Below are 23,486 nucleotides of genomic sequence, written 5' to 3' on the forward strand. Positions count from 1 at the left end.
AACGGTTTAATCTGAATAGGTGATTTCATAGAATATCCCGTGGAAAGGTTGCAGGAGGAGCTCAGTCAGATTTCAGCGGCTGGCTGTCTGTCTGCTTGACACACATCTCTACCCCACACGAACTGCACTCATTAACTACCTGTCTACTGAATGCACTACTGATTTTAGTGACGCTTTCATGTCTTCATATGCAATTTTCTGGCATATAAGATCACATTCACATTACAGAAGCTGGATATAGATGAGGAATGCAGAAGGAAGCAGGACAAGAATTACAAAAAGTACAACAAGAGCTGAAAAATAAGATGTAATAATAGTAATAAATGTCTCACAGAAACAACATACCAGGCGTGACGAATCTACATATGGATACGTACAGATTTGATGAACTAACGTGTGTAAAGGTATGGCAAGAAGGATAATGTACCCAAATTTAAAAATAGGGACTCAATTTTGACCAAAAAACACTCCAAAATGACAAGTGAAATATAATCTAGAGCTTCAGGCTGCATGCTCAGTTGCTTTCTGGTCTGGATCGCTCCATTTCTTCCAAGAGGCTCCCAAGAGTCCCTCTCAGCAGCCCGTGGGGGCAAGCATTTACATTCTCCATGAATATATGACAGCTTAATTAAAATACTGTGAACAGGATAAAATGCAAAAGGATACTCCTCATTATCAGGCTGTCTTTTTTTTCTACAGACAGTAGCGTTTGAGGGCAATTTTTCGATTGCAAATCTCTCTTTTTTTAAAAAAAATTACTCTCTATTTTCTGCCAGCCTACTCACACTACCTGCCTCATCCATCTTCCTAATTACTGCCTGTTTCATAGAGTCAGAGAATGTAATCAAAAAGTCAGTGATAATTCAACTGAAACAATAACATATTTTAAAGTTATGAGGAGAAAAACAGCTGTGAAACATGACCTCACACAACAGGAATTAGCTCTGCAGCAAACAGACAGCTGCTCCGGGAAAATCTTTTTTTTTTCTCCCCCCTCCATATCGCCACAGTTCCCATAGCAACTGCATCAGTCCAGAGCAGGAATATTATGGGATGCAGATGAAGCAGGGCCTCGTGTGTGCCTGGGAGCAACCGCATGTTTTCAGCTTGAGATTATATGTGATAAAAAGTGGCCAGCAACTGATAAGAATAGATTTGTTTAAGTCCTGCTGGACGTGATCAAGCAAATTAATGCACATTTTAAGGTCTGATCATTAAAAAAAAAAAGGGATCTTTCTTCTAAAACAAGAGTCCTAATTTTTCCTTCCTCTTTTGGGTGTTTCATCACACGAATAAGAGATGCTGATTCCACACTGCTTCTGACAATGAAAACTATTTTCTGTCCATCTGCTTTCTGTTTTCTGACCACTTTTCTCAAATTTGTTCCTCTTTTTTCGGTCTTTAGGCATCAGGCCACCCATAATGAACGGGCCCATGCACCCACGCCCCCTGGTGGCGCTGCTGGACGGGCGCGACTGCACTGTAGAGATGCCCATCCTGAAAGATGTAGCAACCGTGGCCTTCTGTGACGCTCAGTCCACACAGGAGATCCACGAGAAGGTAACACACTTAATGTAGTACACAAGTGTCATACTGTCGTTATATCTTGAGATTATGCTTGTTTTTGTGAATGTGTAAATATCTAGTTTGAAGTTGGAAGAAATGCTTTACCGCAAGTGTTGAGCCCAGAAAATTGTGTCACCTCCATACATTTAAATGTAGAACCAATGCAGAAACAGGTGGTTTCTTCAAAGGATAGTTCAGTAATAACATTATATTTCAGTCAAACTCTTTAAAAAGCAATGAATGTAGAGGAACATAACACAAATATTGATTTGTCGGTTAGAAAAATCTCCCACTCACCTCTTTGGGGTGTATTTCGGGATGTGTTTGCCCCAACTGACAAGTCAGCCTGGTGGTGTTTGGTGTTAGCCAATCCCAGATCCAAACAAGCCCCATGTTAAGTCTGAAACTAATTATTGCTTTCATTAACTGATCTCCTAATTAGTCTTTGTCTATGAAATGTCAGAAAATGTTCATTTGAATTTCCCAGGGACACAAAGTGACATAAATCAGTTTGATTTGTTTGTCCAGTCAACAGTCCAGAACCACAATAAGGCGTCATTTTGCTTAAAAAATGACAAAAACAATCAACCGATTTTTTTTTTTTTTTCACTATTTGTAGATACTAATGGATTAATCAGCTGATTACTGCAAATGTACTCTACTTAAATGCACAACACAAGATTGGATTCAGTAACTGAAAAAGAGTTGGTACCAAGAAGAAAGTACATTTTAGATTTTAAAACATCCAGTCAGAAATTTGGGATGCGACAAATATTAAGTAAAGTAAATAGTACCTACTTTTAAACCAATCACTTGGTACCTGCCATCCTTATTAGCCTAAATGAATGATAAATACACATAATCTAGTATCTACAGTTTAATAAATCATTTTAACTGTGATTTTTTTAAAAACAGCACAACACAAGCACTGTTGAGAGCTACACACAGCCAAGTTAGTCTGCTGTTTCTAGATGATGTTGATTGTTTTGCTGTTCATATAAACCCTACAAAAATTATATAAAATATCACTTTAACTGACTATAGTATATAATACAACTGAGACCTTTCAGTACAAATGAGAGCACACTAACATGGACACAACTAGTTTTAATACTGTATATCGAAGAATGTTTCATGTTTGATCTAGAATAATTACAATTAATACCATGTTCAGACTGCATTCTTTCTTCCATCATTATGACCAAGTGAATTGGAAAAAAAATTGTCTTCATTTGGATTTTGACTGAAAATATCTAATTGCAAAACACAATAAAAAAAAGCTAATTTAGCCTATTTAATTATAGCGACTGCAATTATAGCAGTGGGTGTGACAATTTTGCAATTAAGAATCCATGTCTACCAGCATTGCCTGAACTCAATATGAGCTCTGCAGATTTCCAGCAAAAAGAGTCTGCAGTGAAATAAAGATTGAAACACTGGCGATATGCAAACCTTATACACTAGCTGTAAAAAAATGCACAAAGGGGCACGGAAATAAAAAAAAAGATGTAGAAAAAGAATTGAAGAAGAGCAAAAAGACTACAAAGAGCAAATTTAAAATGTGGGTCAGGCTTGGATCTTGCCACAGTCACTATGGATTGTAAATGGGTTTGTATGTCTGGCAGGGTTACGTCTTGTTCTGGGTGTCTGCCAGGCGCACTCTCTCAGTGAGCGCGCTCAGTAGGCCACAGTGTGGGAGAAACAGATGGCTCTCCCTCGCTCGCTATCTCTCTCCAGCTCTCTCTCTGGCTCTCTAGTAAGCAGCCACCTCATTGTGTAATTAAAAGGGCTTCTTTACTGTAATTGAACCGCATGTCATTTTCATGCTCTCTCACGCACATGAAGCAGAGGGCTGGCATCGTTAGGAAAAGATCAGACGATTAACTGAGGGCCAATTAAAAGGTGACGGCTATGTGAAAGCACTTTACACAGAGAGAGATATACCTGTACTATATGATAATCTCTGCAAACTGTAATATTTGACTTTGAGGAAATTTAGTGATTCCAAAACAGGACCGAAAGACAGCATAACAGCACCTTTAGAAAAAAAGACCTTAATCAAGATAATGAAAAAGCCTATAACTGTGAACTCAGTGAACTGTGGCTGCAGACGCTTACTGCAAAGCTTTAACTTGGCACAAAACAGCAGAAACACATGCTGATTACTTGACATTTACTCTGGGTTCACGCAGTATGTGTCGTATACACTCAAATGGACTTAGACGCACTCGTGTTTTCATATAAGGAATTTCTTTCCAGGTCCTGAACGAAGCTGTAGGGGCTCTGATGTACCACACCATCACCCTGATGAGAGAAGACCTGGAGAAGTTTAAAGCTCTGCGTATCATCGTCCGCATCGGCAGCGGATACGACAACATTGACATTAAATCTGCAGGAGAACTCGGTACTAACATGCAAGCTCACACTCGTACATAAACACACAGGAAGAAAAAATATGTACCAGCAACTCTGCGCTGCTAAACGGTTTATGAGTTGACATTAAGACCACATTTATTACCGGCAAAGATTTAATCATTTCATGGAAATAACTGACCTACACCAATTTTACTGCACTGTGTTTCTGCAAAAGTTGAAGCAGACGGGTGTACTCCAAAGCGAGACAAATAGGTTAGCGAGGTCTGTTGAGTTCGTTTCGACTTCTAACCTGTTAGATCTCCATGGCAACTTCCAACCTGCTCCAGAGGGGGTTCTGCTCAGAGTTTGGGGTTTACATAAATTATTGTCCTGACCATTCTTTTTCTGAGCAATACAGAGTCTCAGCTCAGGAAACACATTATACATGTGAACCCACTGAGCCGTATGTTTGTATTGCCACTGATTAAGGTTGCGCAATTTCAGTGCCGCAAACTGTACGCGTCATGTTGCCTTGGAAACCTGCATGCATTCAGTTGGTGATGCAAAAAATGCATAAATATGTTTTTATGTTTGTTCGGTTTGCTTCCAGGTTGGTTTTACATTGCTGGTACTGCAGCTAATAGAACACAGACTGGAAAATGAGTCTGTTGGGATTTTTTCACAGATAATAATCAATAAAATGCCCTTCATTATGGGAGAGCGTCAGACCAAGAACACTTTTTGAGGATATCTTCATATGTATTAAGTATTGAGCTCTAATGTGCAGCTGTCGCATAAAAAATAAGAAAAGCACTCAGAGAGCACAATACTCCGCCAAGGCTGATCAGTCTTTGTATCATTTCCGATAGATAAAATCTTTAACAAAATTTACTTTGCGCTGAGCCCAGGCATGTGTTATGCACGTGTATGTTATGTACGGATACCAAATCACATGACCTAAATATGTAAAGAGCGGCGAGAACTGCTGGGACTCAGAAACAACCTCACAATTTAATCAACTGTTCCTTGTATGATTTCCGGTTGATAAGTCATGATAAGGCTGTAGTAGGATTTGTAGTAAGATCACAATCATGTGATCTTACTACAAATCCACCGCTGCAGCCTTATCATCTGATCTTACATGTGATCGCTGATGTAGTGTTCACTTGTTGTCATAGTTACAGTGACGCTGTGCCGCTATCTCGCAATGATACACAAATCTTTAACAAATCTGCGAATACAGACTATAAGCTGCATCACTGCCAAAATCTAATCATGTGGTCCTTGTGTCATTTCTGACCTTTCCTGCAAGTTTCATCCAAATCTATTTTGAGTAAGACAGACAGATAAATGTACGGCGATCGTCACATAACTCCACCACATTCCCTAATAAGCAGCTGCATTGAGAGTGATTTTCTACCAGTTTTCTTCTCTTTTAGTGCTTTTTGCTAGAATACATTTTTATGTCCTTCACAGCTCTCCATTAGAACAAGCGGCTCCTCTTGACTGAAGTAGGCACCTCAGATAGGATCATTTTGTGCCATAGAAGAATTAAATGATTCATTGAGCACACACTTTTCTGGTAGCATGCAAAGAACCTGATTAAAAATACTCTGGTTAACAGAGAAACTTAATGACCACCATCATGATACCCGTTATCTCTGAATAAAGTTTAGGTTTTATTGAGCCGACTAACGCAAAGAAAGCCAAGATTTCTTATATATTAAAAAATTGTTACAATTAATTTATTATTTCTTATTTATTTGCATTTGCTTAATGACTGATACTACTCATATTACAATGTAATAAAATAATGTAAGTTTCATTTAAGTTTAGTTTATCCTAAATGCAACAGAGGCACTAGCAGCTAAGAAACAGCAGTTTCATTATCATTATTTCATCATTATTTTCCCTACTAGTTAATCAAACATTTTCCTAACTACCAATGGGTGCTGCCATGTTTACCAGAACTCGGCATTATCTGCAGAAAAAGTGAACTCATTGAAGCTTTTTTTAACACTCATCATTTTCCTGCAACAGCCCAAGCTTCGCTAACTTCTCCTATCTCCCTCCACCAAGAGGCTCTGCCATTTGAAAGTGTAAAGTAGTTTTGTGCTTTGTAGAGAAGACTGCTGACACCACACCTTCAGCCTGCACCTCTCCACCAAAATAGCTTTCACCAAACTTCATCTCTCTCTCCCCAAACGCCCCCCAAAAGCTATTACTAATCCTTATCTGCTCTCTGGTCCAACAGGCATAGCTGTATGTAATATGCCGGCAGCCTCGGTGGAGGAGACGGCAGACTCGACGCTGTGTCACATCCTCACCTTGTACCGACGCATCACCTGGCTGCACCAGGTTTGTGGCCTCGTGTGGCTGATAAAAGACACCGAAATGAATTGGATTTACATAAACTAATTCTAAACGTATTGGTTAGAGGTATGCCTTCGGTCATCACAATTTTAGTCTCGACAGTCACTAACCATTGTCTACTGGCACATCAGCAAAATTGAAACGTTTCATTTTCTTTAGAATGTTGCTGTATTTGAAAGACGTTGATGTAAAGTGTAGAAGGTACAGTAAAATGATTTGTTCCTCAAATCATTATTTAGTCTTATTTTATAGTCATGATTCACAAAAGGATGTAGGTCATTAAGTGCAAAGTCCTGACATAATGAAATACACCTGGATCATGCTACAGTGCTATGTATTTTGTTGTCAGTTTCATATTTGCATGTATTAAATAAATGGTGTTCGTGTCAGGCTCTGCGGGAGGGAACACGGGTTCAGAGCGTGGAGCAGATTCGAGAGGTGGCGTCAGGAGCGGCAAGGATCAGAGGCGAGACCCTGGGACTCATAGGGCTCGGTAAGCAACAACACAAACAGGATTTTATCTCTCAAAACTGAGACAATGTTAGTAGTGTATGTGCAGTGCTACACGCTAAAAACCAAGCGAAAATGCAGGAATAATGTTCAGTCATTAGGTCAGAAATGTTACACGATCGATTAGGTCGCTGCTGAGGAAATTTGTCAAATTTCTAATCGTTAAGCATTTCTCTCTTTTCCATTTCTAATTTGGGAAGTTTTGTCCTTAGCTCAGCTAAATTGGCTTCCCAAGGAGTTACTGCCAATAAAATATAAGAGGATTAACCAGAAGCCGAATGCAAATCTCTTCCCTGTACAGTCTGAGAGGTTTTATTTTTTCAGTAATAATGAGAAAACGCATGTAAGTCGAAAGTGAAAAGGGGGATATTAGATGCACAAAAATGGTAACTACTGTGTTTTCTTTTTAAATTACATTCAAATGTATTCATGTGTGTGGAACTTGTCTAAATGCTCCTGCTTGTGTATTGATGTGTGTGTGACTCTGTGCCTGCGGGTATTCATGTGTTTTTAGGTCGGGTGGGCCAGGCTGTTGCCCTGCGAGCCAAGGCCTTCGGCTTCAATGTGATTTTCTATGACCCTTACTTGGCTGATGGTGTTGAAAGATCCCTGGGATTACAAAGGGTCAACACACTACAGGTAACACACAAGCTGGGGTATGGGACAGAGCATTTTGCCTGTGACACATCGGGCCCTTTACAACTATTTCCAGCACTGTGTGTTAAATGGAACATTTATTTAAACTCCCCAGCAGCCCTCAAATTGTGTCTTCTACCCATAACGTCCAGCCTGTAGATCATTTTCCTTGACTCTATGCACAGCTAACAGACATGACATGGCAGCCAACTTACGTGACAGTTTCACGAATCCCCGTGAGACCGGGTTGGACATGGAGCCGAGGCTGTGAAAGAAGTGAAAGCTAATCAATTTCAACAGCTGATTTCCTTTTAAAATGATTCAAGGGCTCAATGTAGTGAGAAATTGCAATGGACTGTGTGTTACTAACAGGCTTTGGGTTTTAAGTCTGTGACTGACTGACTGGTGCTTTTGCTCCTGAGACACATTTATCACAAAATACACCTGCTTCACAAAGGGAAGCTGACCGTTTTTATTTAGCTGCTCTGCACGTAACACAAATATCTGCAACACATTTGTCACAAGACTGTGAAATCTGACAGTCTCCTCAAGACCCACACTCCTACTCAGATTTTAGCCAATAAGAAGACATCACGAGTATAGCATTTAAACGGATTCAGACTAAATCTTCTTTTTACTGAAAAAAAAATACATTGTCTCGTTTTCTCTTTTCTGACACCATGACAAATGTAAATTTGTCGGCGTGCTGCTGTGACTTCCTTGTGTAGAAAAGGAGGGACGCCCTCTTGTGCTCGCAACAGTAAATGTAAAATTGGAATTAAATAAAAATACTGAAAGCAAAACCGATCCTTACAGCTGATCTTCTTCTTAGTTAGCCCCACAGCTCCACCATAAAGTAGCTGCAGTTGTGAGGACCCTGCAGCAGTAGGATATCAGGATTTATTGTCACTTCCATCTCTTTTCCTCCTCAGGATCTGCTTTTCCACTCTGACTGTGTCTCTCTGCACTGTAGCCTCAATGAACACAACCACCACCTGATCAACGACTTCACCATCAAACAGGTAAAACGGAACAGCATCCTGCAAACACACACTCATAAACAAGAACGCACACGCACGTACATGATTTATTTATCTCTACACCAAATACTACATCCCATAGCCATAAATATTAAAGAGGCAGATACCCAGGGAACCCACCACCAACATTCAGATTAATGAGGTTCTGAACTCTGTGCACTGCATGTTATGACACACACTGAAGGAATATCCACTGAAGCTGGCTCTTCTTCAACCCAAAGGATTAAAGATCTTTTTTTTTTTTTTAACAAAAGTTATTTCTTTAGAATTCAAGCTGCAGAGTTGTTTAAACATTTAAGGCCAATTCACACTTTCCGAGTTCTCGTATGTGTAAAAGCTAGGGATAGACTGATAATTGGCGTGACCTATTATTGAGGCCGATATTTGGCATTTTTCCAATTACTGACATCAGTACTTTTATTTAATGATCATTGATAAATTACATGTGCTACTTCAAGTCTGATGCAGCCACCTCTCTCTGTCTGTTGTCACTCTGTGGTCTCAGAATTGTCTCTCAAGCAAAAACTGAACGACAAACACAAGCCAGGAAATTAGCTCCTCTCACCATGTTAAGGCTATGCTAACAGTTAAGTTAGAAGGCAGCCACAAGTCACCTTGAAAAAGAGTCTTGAAAACAATAATTAATAAAGCTTTAAGATCTGGACCATAGTGGGCAATAAAAGTGACTGAAGGATGAAAGGTTAAGAAAATAGAGAACAGCAAAGAGAGAAACTCATCAGTCGATCCCACATAAACAGAGCACAGCGTCCTAATTTACGCATTTCTGTTTCCATTTTACATATTCAGTTACAGTCACCTTATTAATGAAGAAGCCTAGTTATGAATGGCAGGTTCTCTGCCATTACATGCTGTTGAAAGATTCTATCTGATTCATCAGTTTCAAATATCAGAAAATAAATAATAAGAACTGCACTTGCAAAAAGACCCCATATTGTTCGACCCGTAGTGAAGGTACGCAAATATTTAATCATCCACTTAAGCCAAGTGAGGCTTTGTGTGGAAGACCTATGTCGGCGTCTACATGCAGCCTAAAATCTGAATGTATACACTGCAAGAACCTCAACTGCACATGTCCCACAATAGCAATCTTGCCTGAAACAAATACTTGTCATGAGGAGTGTGTCATATTGTGTTCAATATGAAGGGTGCAATGAATGCAGCTATTTATATAGTAGACTGACATGTACCCATTGTAATATGAACAGAACCATGATGCTAACGTCTGCTTTCAAAGTCTGCGTCAGTTATGTGGAAACTATATACTGGCCTTAATAGGTCTCATAATCAGCCCTTTAGTCCTTTCTGTTTCCACCATGGTGTGGCATCCAACAGCTTTGACCATTACTTTAACTCTAAATGCACCAAAACAACAACAAATAATAGTTACCAGATAGTTCTATGAGCATGCAGGAAAAATAATAAGAGGATTTGTTGTATTTGTGGTTTTGGTAAGTTTTATGCTGAAGATGGCGATGTTCGAGGGGAGAAGATTGCTACTCAACAGGGACATCATTAGGCAAGAAATATGGTGCTTGTTGTCCTCATTGACCAATTAATGTCAAAACTTATACAGCAGTTTTTCTAGAAGTGCTTTCTCCAGAGTAGGTACTTTTTTCTCCCCTGGAAATGGCTCTGGAAGGTTCTTGCAATGGGAACAAATCCCATCCATTCATCCATTATCTATACACCGCTTAATCTAACCTATCCCAGCTGACTGAGGCAGGGGACATTCTGGACAGGTCACCAGTCCAGCACAAGGCTACATATAGAGACTAACAAGCACACTCACATTGGGAACAAGTTCCTGCAGTAGAAAATGGCCTATTGTTATATTCAGTTTCGTCTGGCTAAATTGCACCAATTTAAACATTTTAACCTGCCTAAAGTTATAGTAAATCAATTGTGTGTACTTGTGTGTTAAAGATGCGTCAGGGGGCTTTCCTGGTGAACACAGCCAGGGGGGGTCTGGTGGATGAGAAGGCCTTGGCTCAGGCTCTGAAGGAGGGGAGGATACGTGGCGCTGCTCTTGATGTTCATGAGACAGAACCCTTCAGGTAACACACTCACTGTTTGGCACATACGCAAATGTTAAGTGCGCATAGTTAAATCTCCAAAGGCCTTTTCGTATATTAATGTTACTGTAGATCAACATAATGATTATGGTGTTATTCATCACTATTCAGTCTTCTCAAAAACAGAAATACAATAATTTTTTCTGATTAAACAATTAAGTCACTTGGAAAACCATATACGCTTTTTAAAAGTCACTTCTGGATTTTGTCAATTATGAAGGTGCACTGTTTCTGACCTTTTATAGAATACCACAGAGTGACAAGTAAAATCATTTGTTGCAGCTTTGACCAACTGTACTGTCTGAATATGTGTCAGTTTCAGTCAGGGTCCGCTGAAGGACGCTCCCAACCTGATTTGCACACCGCATGCCGCCTGGTACAGTGAACAGGCTTCACTGGAGATGCGAGAGGAGGCAGCCAGGGAGATCCGAAGGGCAGTGACAGGTAGTGTGTGCGCAGTCACAGAAACACTTGTGCATTGACAGAAAACATGACCCCTGCTGGAAAATGTCAACCCAAGTCAAAAATGAGAGATATTTTTAGTTCTCCTACAGTTGAGCATGAATCATTGTTCTTTTTCTTTTTCCCGAGAAGAAATTCTAAAGTATTTCACAGCCCTTTATCCAACAACCTTCCTCCCTTTTCTGTTTTATTATTATTTCCCTCTTTCCCATTCTTGTGGGTTCCCTAGTGGCCCTGTCCGATTACCAATGGCCTGTTTAATCAAGTCCAGCTTCTGCGTCTCTGCAGAAAATGGGTCAGTGTGGTAAAAAATAAATCACACCTGCTTTAAAATGTAGTGCAGTACCACTAACTAGTTCCCCTGAGTGGCTTGTAGAACACAAGACTAATAATGTAAGTTTCGTTACTGTGGCAGCTGATGATTATTTTTGTCTTTCTTGTTCTTTTGCCACTGGGGGATACAGAAGCCAGTGCATCTTTAGTGCCAAGCCCAAAGAAATGAGGATTGTTACATCAAAAAGGTCATCTAAGATGAAACATAGGATATGTGAATTTTATATTAGATTGTTTTGTCCTTCTGCTCCTTGTTTTTAGGTCGTATCCCAGATAGTCTGAAGAACTGCGTGAACAAAGAGTTCCTCACCCAGAACAACCACTGGGCAGGAGTTGACCCAGCTACCGTCCACCCTGAGCTCAACGGGGCTTATAGGTAACTAATAACATCGCAATTTTTAAATTTAAATAACCAAATATGGACCTACTGTCTTACAGAATCAACATTTTAAGTGTGAGAGGTAAACAGCTGCAAGTGACTGGAGATGTTAGTGGTTTGTTTTCAATTGTGGCTTGTGATATCCGGAGTGTGTTGTTGCCCTGCGGGATTTACAGTGTCTCAGTGCTCACAGATGTGATGACAGCAGTGACTGCACATGATAAGAGAGGTAGCACAACAGTCTATAATTACACTGAAGGGTAGACAGTGTCTCTACATGGCATGAGGAATTCAGCCACACAATGACAGTAAATGACGAACCAAACACAACAACACATTCTGAGGTACTGAGGAATGTTTGCAGGGTGTATCGAAGACCAAAATAGCAGCACTGTTCACCTCAGAGGTTCACAGCTTGGAGCTTGTGTCCAAACACTGCTCTCCCCTAACATATCATACAAAGCAATGTTTGGCAATATAAAAAATACGAGTCTCTCGACAATTTTTTATTTGTATATCGCCCTACGAGTAGTTTTAATTTGAATTTACCAAGTTTCGAGAACTCTGCGATTTCTGCCACTCCAAAACAGAGGAAGAAAAAATTCCTGCCTACTCATGTTATTGAAATATAACACACAAAGATTTCAATATCTTCATTTCTGCTTATAAGAATCTAAGTGGTTTCTGCGGATAAACCATTTAGTGACCCTTGCAGTGTATTCTGCTGATCACTAAGAGCAACATGTAAGCTTCTCTTGAAAATAATGGCGCTCTTGAATATTAAAATATTTAATGTAAGCACGAGAAATGAAAATACATTTCCTTTTCTGTATTTAAGTGGTGGCAGGAACATCTCACAACATAATCAAATAAAACTAGAGCTTCTGCCATGGCGAGATACTACTAGGGATTAATAAGGGATTAAATCCTGTAATTAGATCAGCTTTAATAATTTGAATCCTCTGAACCCTATGAAAGTCAAGTTAAAAATTGTGAAAACTATACCATTTTTTAGAGCCAGAAAATGCAAAAATTAAAAGAAACTTTTAAATGGTCCTTGAACTACTCATCTGTGATGTGCAGTTCTGTTGGTAAATTAAGCTTAAAAGCTGGATATTTCAACAAAATCACTTTAATCTCAACCCAGTCTCACATCAAATTGTGACATAGTCACGTTTGTCCACAATGCAAAACGTTACAATCTCACAATTTGGCCCTGAAAATTGTGAGATGCTCACGTTTTTTCCCCCAATTCTTTTGTATTGGTCTGACGAAGGGTCACGTGACTGCTTGCTGCAGGCTTCTCAAAATGAAAACATGGCGGCTATTCCTTTTATTTTCCGTGGAAAATGCATTATTTTAAGATAGTTTGGACAGAAAAAAACATTTTGATGACATTTTTAGCGAGAAATATATATAATACTTTCACATTATCCATTCAGTTATTGGAAATGATCTGTGGTTTGGTTTGTTTTTACGCTGAATTTCACTTCACGGCATTAAATTGTGACAGTGTCACATTTTGTACGTTATGTTGGTTGATTAGGACGCTGCTAAAAACGAAAACAAGCGGTGTGTTTATTTTTGTATTGTTGCATTGTGTAATTTTTTGAGTTGTTAAATCATTTATGTAACTCTTGGTGATTACTGCTAGTTACTGAGATGTCTTCCCCGGCCTTTCATCAGTTGACGCGCTTCGCTCCCTTGTTAACAAGTTGCATTTCAATGATCCACAAGTCGCTCGTTGTCAATGCAAACAACCGTATTTATTTCCATGAACGTGCTTTTACCGCAATCATTTGTTGAGCTCATCCATACACCAGTCAGCGCACAGCGATCTAAAAACTTTATTCCTGCCCACAACAAGATCCCCCTGTCTTTCTTTAGCCCGTGGAAGCGTCCATAGCAACCACCATAGCAACGGTGGGAAACGTAACAGTTCCACTCCAAGACGTGAAAGATTCATCGTCATAACAAACCAGAGATCATACACAAGAACTGAACGAATATTGTGAAATTAAAATGTATATATTTTTGGTGTCGCTGTAATGCCTGAGGCTTTGCTGCTGTCCGCTTTCTGACCGTGGTCGGCAAAATACAGGGGAGAACTACGTGCAGAACCTGCTGCACCTTTCTTCTTCGGTGGTGTCTGTGTAAAACAATGTCCAACATGCAAACAGCACACCTAGCGCCATGAAGCACAAAATGCAGGTGTAAATCAATGACATCTTACAATTACAATGTCCTGTCTTTTAACTAATAAAGACACATATATAAAGAACTTTACATCAGTTTGTTTGTTTGTTTGTTTGTTTTATTAAGATCCCCTATCAGCTTTTGCAAAGCAGCAGCTGTTCTTCCTGGAGTCTTCATAATTTCATTTGTGACAACACCAAAAAGCAACATGTACACAAAATACATACAAATCAAATTACAAAATACATAAACAATACATACAAAAATACACGTATACAATACAAATAACATACATATACTAAACCTGTCCTAACCAAAAGCATACAACACATAATACTCCCACCTTGAATTATAAAAATAAAATGTTCTTCTTCAAAGATATCATGACCTAATAGTAATAATTAAAGAATAATCTACCTCAGAAACCAACCATAACATAAATCACATAAACAGTGACATTACAGTCACTACATTTAAGTTTAAGATTTAATTTAATGAATGATTGTATTTTACAAATTTCTATTCCCAAGCAACCCACTAAACTAATAACTAAAATTTTGTGCTACATAATGCTCTTTTAGTTTAATTTTAAAGTTTTCAATATTCCACATTTTTGAGAAAATCCGGATGTTATCGCTCGCTCCCGACAAAAGCATCATTTTTTTTAAAAAATATTTTGGATTTCGATTAATTAGACAATGAACAAATTGACGTAATTTCCTGGTGGGTGTGTTTATGCAGTCTATTAAATACTTTTTTCCCCATGAAATAAAGTACAATCCATACATCATGGTCCGGTGTTCATTGTTTGTTTTGTTCACTGACATAGTGCAATAAAGTTTTGTTTTTTAAACCATCCAGTACCGTAATGAATATTGAATGAATATGGCATCTCGTTTACATCTCTAATTAAGGAGCAAGAAATTTACTGACGTTGATTTATGATTCAAGACAAGCAGAGGACACACTGTGTGCCCCTTTAATGTCCAAAAGGCCAATTAAGGTCAAAATCTCACAGATTCTTTGACCAATTTGGACCAACCTACACATGCTTGATATTGGGTCCTAAAGCAATGCTGGTGTACGTTTTCAGACCACCAGGACTTACAACGGCAAAATAGGAGCAAAGAAGACAATGGAACAGGGGCCTTTGTTAAAATGAATGAGAAACAGTGTGAGAACATCAAAGTGCACCAAAGAGCATAAAGTCATAGGACAGGGTGTGCTGAATGCTCTGGGAGCAAGTCTGCAGTGAAAACACCTTTGAAGGGGTCAAGGATCACTAAATCTGAAGACTTCAAATGAAGGAGACATTTTGTGCAACATATCAAGTATCATAAAAGTCATTCCCAGTGGAATTCAAGTCTGATATTGTGTGGGACTATTCAGAGCAGTCACATGAAGCACTGTATCTGTTTTCAAGGGTCTAGGCCCATGGGAACCTGCTTTTTTCAGCAGTGAGGCCTACTAGTAGTGATGAAGCCTGAGGCCTTCAAACATGTAAAAATCATTCCTGCTCGGTCATTTTTGGGTCTAGTGACACCAAATCGGACACACTCCTACTAGACCACCCCCTGACCTTGCATATTTTTTTCAGAGAGTTAGCTCAAAAGGGGCCCGAGCACGTCCCTGTTTCTGACTCTACGGTTAACCCTTTAATGTCCAAATGCTTCAAAACGGGCTAAAAAGGTCAAAATCTCACACATTCCTTAATCAATTTGGACCAAACTGCACAGGTTCTAGATATAGAGGCTAATGTGAATGCTCATGCACGTTTCAGACCTCCAGGGGCCCTGAAGAAGGAATGAGGGGCAAAAAAAACATGTTTTTCAATAGTTGTCCCTCTTTTGCTCTCATTTCACTTCTGTTACACTCAGAGAGCTGAAACCTGGGATCTGGTACCTCTGAAACATCTAAAATCTAAATCCACTGGAACTGTTTTCCTAGCCCCTCCCAAACCGGAAGTAGCTCCAGGAACGACCTAGAGACTTGTGCTTCAAATCAATTGTTCACCAAGGTCACCTAAATCACCCCTAAAAGTTTCAGCTCATTTGATGCAAAAATTACTAATTTATGGGGCTTCAATGTCCAAAAATGTGACATTTTGACCCTGCGCCAGGGGTCACAGGAAGGTCATAGAGACACCAAACCACCACAGTTCAGCTCCAAATATAGCCTAGTATAACATAGTAAAAGATCAGCCCCAGGGTCCCAGTAGAAAAATCTGACCAAGTGTTCATGTTGGAAAATCAGGTCTTGTTAGACTCATTGACCCTGAGAGCCTTCTGCCAGTGGAATTAGACCCTCACCCTCATTTTTTACCCGAACGGGACGAAATTTTAACCACAAGTACTAGGGCCCCCTGTGAGTCTGTATACACAATATCAGCTTCCTAGGTCAACAGGGGGCCAGATGGTACCATGTTGAAGTTTTGAAGTGTGTCCCTTTAATGTCCAAAAGGCCAATTAAGGTCAAAATCTCACAGATTCTTTGACCGATTTGGACCAGCCTGCACATGCTTGATATTGGGTCCTAAACAAATACTGGTGTACGGTTTCAGACCACCAGGACCTACAACAGCAAAATAGGAGCAAAAAAGACTGCTGTAAACTTGGACATTTTAACGCAGGGATCCATAGAGATTAACTCGTTTTTGAAGCAGCTTCAAGCAGACATTTGACAAACTGTAATTTTCTGCATTTCCATGTTGCCTTTATTGTTCATTCAAAGAGTTTGCTGTTTGGTTGCAGCACAATTTCCTTGCAGTCATTGTACAAGTGGAAAAGAATATTCCATCACTGAAAAATCTTTGTTTTATTCATCATAACATCTCAGCATTTAGTCATCATTTTATCATTCATTTTCTTTGGTGCACCTCACTGTGCTGCGCTGACTGACTCTGAAAAGAACACTTTGCCCACACACACAAAACTTATGTCTGTTTGTGTGAAACTTTATTCATTACCTTTTTTTTGGCTACTTTATTGTGTCTTTAGCGTGTTTATGGTTCCTCATATATAAAGAGTCTGTATATTTTGTAATAATGAGGAGAGCAGTAATGATATTTTTTTCTGTAGATGTTGTGGTATTTGTTGTTGCTGTAGTTGTGTTGCTATGCTGGTGTGTCATTAACTCCCTGAAGTAGTTTCTAGTTGCTCCAGTCGTATTTTAAATCCCCCTGGGCTCATTGTTTTTACTGCAATATAAAGTTGTGTGCCTCCATGAAAACAGCACAACCATGGATAGAAGTATAGAGAACTGAAAAAATGCACTTTGTTTTTTTTTGGCCCTCATTCCTTCTTCAGGGCCCCTGGAGGTCTGAAACGTGCATGAGCGTTCACATTAGCCTCTATATCTAGAACCTGTGCAGTTTGGTCCAAATTGGTTAAGGAATGTGTGAGACTTTGACCTTTTTAGCCCGTTTTGAAGCATTTGGACATTAAAGGGTTAACCGTAGAGTAAGAAACAGGGCCGTGCTCGGGCCCCTTTTGAGCTAACTCTGAAAAAAAATATGCAAGGTCAGGGGGTGGTCTAGTAGGAGTGTGTCCGATTTGGTGTCACTAGACCCAAAAATGACCGAGCAGGAATGTTTTTTACATGTTTGAAGGCCTCAGGCTTCATCACTACTAGCAGGCCTCACTGCTGAAAAAAGCAGGTTCCCGTTGGGCTAGACCCTTGTAAACAGATACAGTGCTTCATGTGACTGCTCTGAACAGGCCCACACAATATCAGACTTGAATTCCACTGGGAATGACTTTTATGATACTTAATATGTTGCACAAAATGTCTCCTTCATTTGAAGTCTTCAGATTTAGTGACCCTTGACCCCATAAAAGGTGTTTTCACTGCAGACTTGCTCCCAGAGCATTCAGCACACCCTGTTCTATGACTTTATGCACTTTGGTGCACTTTGATTGATGTTCTCACACTGTTTCTCATTCATTTTAACAAAGGCCCCTGTTCCATTGTCTTCTTTGCTCCTATTTTGCCGTTGTAAGTCCTGGTGGTCTGAAAACGCACACCAGTATTGCTTTAGGACCCAATATCAAGCATGTGCAGGTTGGTCCAAATTGGTCAAAGTATTTGTGAGATTTTGACCTTAATTGGCCTTTTGGACATTAAAGGGGCACACAATGTGTCCTCTGCTTGTCTTGAATCATAAATCAATGTCAGTAAATTTCTTGCTCCTTAATTAGAGATGTAAACGAGATGCCATATTCATTCAATATTCATTACGGTACTGGATGGTTTAAAAACAAAACTTTATTGCACTATGTCAGTGAACAAAACAAACAATGAACACCGGACCATGATGTATGGATTGTACTTTATTTCATGGGGAAAAAAGTATTTAATAGGCTGCATAAACACACCCACCAGGAAATTACGTCAATTTGTTCATTGTCTAATTAATCGAAATCCAAAATATTTTAAAAAACTGATGCTTTTGTCGGGAGCGAGCGATAACATCCGGATTTTCTCAAAAACGGGGAATATTGAAAACTTTAAAATAAAACTAAAAGAGCATTACGTAGCACAACATTTTAGTTATTAATTTAGTGGGTTGCTTGGGAATAGAAATTTGTAAAATACAATAATTCATTAAATTAAATCTTAAACTTAAATGTAGTGACTGTAATGTCACTGTTTATGTGATTTATGTTATGGTTGGTTTCTGAGGTAGATTATTCTTTAATTATTACTATTAGGTCATGATATCTTTGAAGAAGAACATTTTATTTTTATAATTCAAGGTGGGAGTATTATGTGTTGTATGCTTTTGGTTAGGACAGGTTTAGTATATGTATGTTATTTGTATTGTATACGTGTATTTTTGTATGTATTGTTTATGTATTTTGTAATTTGATTTGTATGTATTTTGTGTACATGTTGCTTTTTGGTGTTGTCACAAATGAAATTATGAAGACTCCAGGAAGAATAGCTGCTGCTTTGCAAAAGCTAATAGGGGATCTTAATAAAACAAACAAACTGATGTAAAGTTCTTTATATATGTGTCTTTATTAGTTAAAAGACAGGACATTGTAATTGTAAGATGTCATTGATTTACACCTGCATTTTGTGCTTCATGGCGCTAGGTGTGCTGTTTGCATGTTGGACATTGTTTTACACAGACACCACCGAAGAAGAAAGGTGCAGCAGGTTCTGCACGTAGTTCTCCCCTGTATTTTGCCGACCACGGTCAGAAAGCGGACAGCAGCAAAGCCTCAGGCATTACAGCGACACCAAAAATATATACATTTTAATTTCACAATATTCGTTCAGTTCTTGTGTATGATCTTTGGTTTGTTATTACGATGAATCTTTCACGTCTTGGAGTGGAACTGTTACGTTTCCCACCGTTGCTATGGTGGTTGCTATGGACGCTTCCACGGGCTAAAGAAAGACAGGGGGATCTTGTTGTGGGCAGGAATAAAGTTTTTAGATCGCTGTGCGCTGACTGGTGTATGGATGAGCTCAACAAATGATTGCGGTAAAAGCACGTTCATGGAAATAAATACGGTTGTTTGCATTGACAACGAGAGACTTGTGGATCATTGAAATGCAACTTGTTAACAAGGGAGCGAAGCGCGTCAACTGATGAAAGGCCGGGGAAGACATCTCAGTAACTAGCAGTAATCACCAAGAGTTACATAAATGATTTAACAACTCAAAAAATTACACAATGCAACAATACAAAAATAAACACACCGCTTGTTTTCGTTTTTGGCAGCGTCCTAATCAACCAACATAACGCACAAAATGTGACACTGTCACAATTTAATGCCGTGAAGTGAAATTCAGCGTAAAAACAAACCAAACCACAGATCATTTCCAATAACTGAATGGATAATGTGAAAGTATTATATATATTTCTCACTAAAAATGTCTTCAAAATGTTTTTTTCTGTCCAAACTATCTTAAAATAATGCATTTTCCACGGAAAATAAAAGGAATAGCCGCCATGTTTTCATTTTGAGAAGCCTGCAGCAAGCAGTCACATGACCCTTCGTCAGACCAATACAAAAGAATTGGGGGAAAAAACGTGAGCATCTCACAATTTTCAGGGCCAAATTGTGAGATTGTAACGTTTTGCATCGTGGACAAACGTGACTATGTCACAATTTGATGTGAGACTGGGTTGTTAATCTACATGTCTTACTGAAAGATTTGTCAAAAATAATCTGCACTGACAAGATTCTGTAAAAAGCAAAAAAATTCCACGCATGTTAGTGAAACCGTGAAGCTATTATTGACTCAGCTGCAACCAACATGAACAGTCGCATGACAAAAATTCTGGGATGTTTTTGATGATGATGTTGATCCCAGGCTCTGGTAAAATTAAACTTTTTATGTTTTTTGACTCTCTGTTGTTATGCAATTCCTTCTTTTTTTGACTTGGTCTGTAATCTCTCCGTCCTTTCTCTCCAGGTATCCCCCGGGAGTGGTGAACTTGCCAGCCGGCGGCCTCCCTCCGCCCGTCGAAGGCATAGTGCCGAGCGCCGTGCCGATCACGCACACCCTCCCGCCCGCCGTCACACACCCTCCTCACGCACCGTCTCCCGGACAAAACACAGTGAAGCCACCAGAGGGCGACAGAGAGCAGCATCCAAACGACCAACTGTAGCCACGCACACACACACACATGCAACACACGCTTGACCGTGTTGTCTGGAGACTGGAGGAGGTTGGCGCGGCAACCGGTGTCATAGCGATAAGTTCCCCAGTGACATGTTGTTATCAGACAGGTTCAGTGTCAGATTGACCGGTTGAGATCCCAATAAGAATCGATTCACAGCTCTCTGGCGATTGGTTCCCAACAGCAAGTTCTCCCTCCGCAGAGGAGGAAGACGAAGATGATGATGAGAAAGAGGAGTGGATAGCTGTTTGGAGGCTCTCATCAAAGAGCAAGACAGTTGTGCTCTGCCTCAACCAGAAGTTGATCTTCTGATCAAAGGCTGATCTTCACACTCTCTGCCAGAAGTAAAAAAAACAAACTATGTGTTGATTTGGGAAGAAAAACACTGAATCAAATTCTGCTGTCTTAGACTGTAGTGTGTCCAAAGTTAGAGGGGCGGGTTTCATGTCTTTCTCTCTTTTCTGTGTCCTTTCCTTAGTTTGATGTACAAGCAAAGTTAGTAGGTTATGAAATGAATGTAACCTGTCTGTGTACAGTTTTTAGACTTGCAGCAACAAGATACTGATATTTGTATTCCAGTCTTAACTAAAACAAAGGTGATCTCTGTCGCCAAACTGGTTTGAGAGTACAATATCTGTTTTTTTTTAAAATTTGTCCCTAAATTAGCAGGCCCCCCAAAAAAGAGGCAGCTTTTTGCACACCATCTCAGGAACTTAAGTTTCCGCGGTTGGTATTATTATTTTTTAAAGTTTTTTTTTTTATTTTTTTTTTTACACATCCATTTTATGCCACTTAGTGCTTTTGTTTTTCTACCTGCTTGCCTTTTCGTGTCCCGGTACATTAGAAAAAGAACTTTAACAAGAGCTAAAGTTGTTCTAATGTTTGCTTTTGTTGGTTATGTTTAAGGGGCATGTGATTTTGCTCTTGGGACTTGTGTAAATGTCTGACCCAAATCGAAGGGGTTGAGGGAGAAAAGGCTGTAGAGAGGTGGTGAAATGGTATGCTTGGCAGGGACGACTTCATTCCTTGTCGCTATTTTAATTTATAAATTAACAAGGTGATGCACTGAGAGTCCATAAAGGCCTATATCTTGAGAAACATTCTTGTAAAAAAGATTTTATCATGTCTTCTTTCTGTCTAATGATCCAGTACTTCCTGTATTGCACACAGTGATTGTGCAGGTCATGGAGCATTAACAGTTTGATGAATCACTGTGTTGCTTCATGCTGCTAAATCAGTATTTTACTGAGGTTGCCCTTCCAGCTATAGACAAGTCCAATCATCTAACAGAGTTGCAACAACTCCAATTTATTTCCTGATTGAAGTTCTGAACTTGCCTGTACAGATGTCACATCCAGTTATGGGAGGTTAATGGTTCCTGACAGAGGAACAGTCGTGTGTTTGAATTCAGGTCAAACCAAATTTTCATACTTTCAATCTGCATCCAAATCAGACTGCACAGCTTGTCAGTTTGATCACTTTCTAAAAGAGGAACAACCTGCTTGTGAAAACAAACAGAAAAGACCTTAAGGTTGTAAGAAAACTTCAGAGATGTTTTGCATATATGCACAATGAATTAAACATTTCACAACAGCATGTCAGAACGTACCGATTTCTCCAAACTAGTATCCCTTTAAACATTTCAAGATGGGTTCTTTCTGAGTATACCGTTTAGCCACCCTCTGTGGCCTCTGTGTCTATGTGTACATATGGTGTTCTGCCTGCCTGTGTCAATGTGACTTGGTTGTATCTGTGTCTAAAAAAGCAGCACTGGGAGGAGGGGTAATGGCTAATAATCTCCACAAGGCATCATTACAAAGACTGCCATCTAAATACACAACATTTTCTGACAATTACAGACACTTTGAACTCGATTTCAAACTTAGATTACCAAATTCAGCTGGTAATCCTTACTTACACTGGTTACATTCCCACAATGTAAACTAGATGCTGATATTGTCGTGTCGATGGCAAAATGTCCAAAACTCTTTTTCTCTCTGGAATATTTATTACAGATTCCAGTTCATGTGGTAGTAGGCTGAGTGACGGTGCTTTCTGGATCCCCTTCTACCAGCAGCTGAGTAGTAAAAACAGTTTACTGTCGCCTACCTGGTCTTCTTCATGGTGAGGTAGTAAGCGTAGCAATCAGGGATGGAAATTTCACTAGCCACTGGTGAGCATCTTACCGCCCAGGTCAGTGTGGAGCTCTCACTGGCTGGAATCTGAGCGGGGCGTCTAGCACAGAAGGTACTGTCAGGCTAGAGCCCAAAAATCCTGAAATTAGTGCTGGAAACTTTAATCTTTCCTCACCAGATTGCCTGTCATTTTGTGGGAGGGGGGAACTCTTTGCCAGTTTTTCCGAATATAAACTGTAAGCATTCCTCCTTAAAACCGATGGGTGCCACACGTAAAAAAACATCGGACTAGCTTTTAAAGTGTCGAGGTGCTCCTTGAAATTCCATCCCTGGTAGTAACACACAGTCCACTGTTGCCTACCTTGGTTCCCTTTATGGTAAAGTAGTAGGCGTAGCAATATACAGTATACAGTACATATTCTATATTCTACAGTAAATATCATTATTTTTGGTCAAAACTGACAACATGACAAAGATATGTTTGTGACTGTATGCATTTGTATGAATTATTTTAAAAGGAAATAAACTGTGGAAAGGTGACATTCGTGTCTTATCTCTAATGTTGATTACTTTGTTTTAGCTTCTAAAAGTAAGGTCTCACAGGCAGCTTCTTGTTAGGAAAATGAAAACAAACACTAAAAGGTGTAATTAACTCCATACAAGGACAAGTTTATAGCTGCAGCAGGTATGAAGAAGCATCTGAGCATCACAATATTGAAATGATTCTTTAGCGTACATACAGCGTACCCAAAGAATCTTATGGTCTTTTGC

The 23,486-nt window shown here is 39.5% G+C and overlaps 1 protein-coding gene across 2 annotated transcripts in view; it reads left to right on the forward strand.

Annotated features, from left to right (window-relative positions):
* The window catches only part of LOC110954596 (C-terminal binding protein 1), a 39,987-nt gene extending 16,732 nt beyond the window's left edge, over positions 1–23,255 (forward strand). For both annotated transcript variants that reach the window (XM_051954624.1, XM_051954623.1), the window contains exons 2-11: positions 1,406–1,560; positions 3,826–3,970; positions 6,176–6,279; positions 6,685–6,787; positions 7,319–7,443; positions 8,373–8,462; positions 10,425–10,555; positions 10,890–11,017; positions 11,630–11,744; positions 20,373–23,255. In XM_051954624.1, coding sequence (XP_051810584.1) covers positions 1,406–1,560; positions 3,826–3,970; positions 6,176–6,279; positions 6,685–6,787; positions 7,319–7,443; positions 8,373–8,462; positions 10,425–10,555; positions 10,890–11,017; positions 11,630–11,744; positions 20,373–20,568 — 1,292 coding nt within the window. In that variant the 3' untranslated portion in view covers positions 20,569–23,255. The remainder of the gene's footprint in view (positions 1–1,405; positions 1,561–3,825; positions 3,971–6,175; positions 6,280–6,684; positions 6,788–7,318; positions 7,444–8,372; positions 8,463–10,424; positions 10,556–10,889; positions 11,018–11,629; positions 11,745–20,372) is intronic.
* The last annotated feature ends 231 nt before the right edge of the window (positions 23,256–23,486 follow it).

The sequence above is a fragment of the Acanthochromis polyacanthus genome, chromosome 10 (assembly GCF_021347895.1).
Source record: "Acanthochromis polyacanthus isolate Apoly-LR-REF ecotype Palm Island chromosome 10, KAUST_Apoly_ChrSc, whole genome shotgun sequence".
Classification (NCBI taxonomy): domain Eukaryota; kingdom Metazoa; phylum Chordata; class Actinopteri; family Pomacentridae; genus Acanthochromis; species Acanthochromis polyacanthus.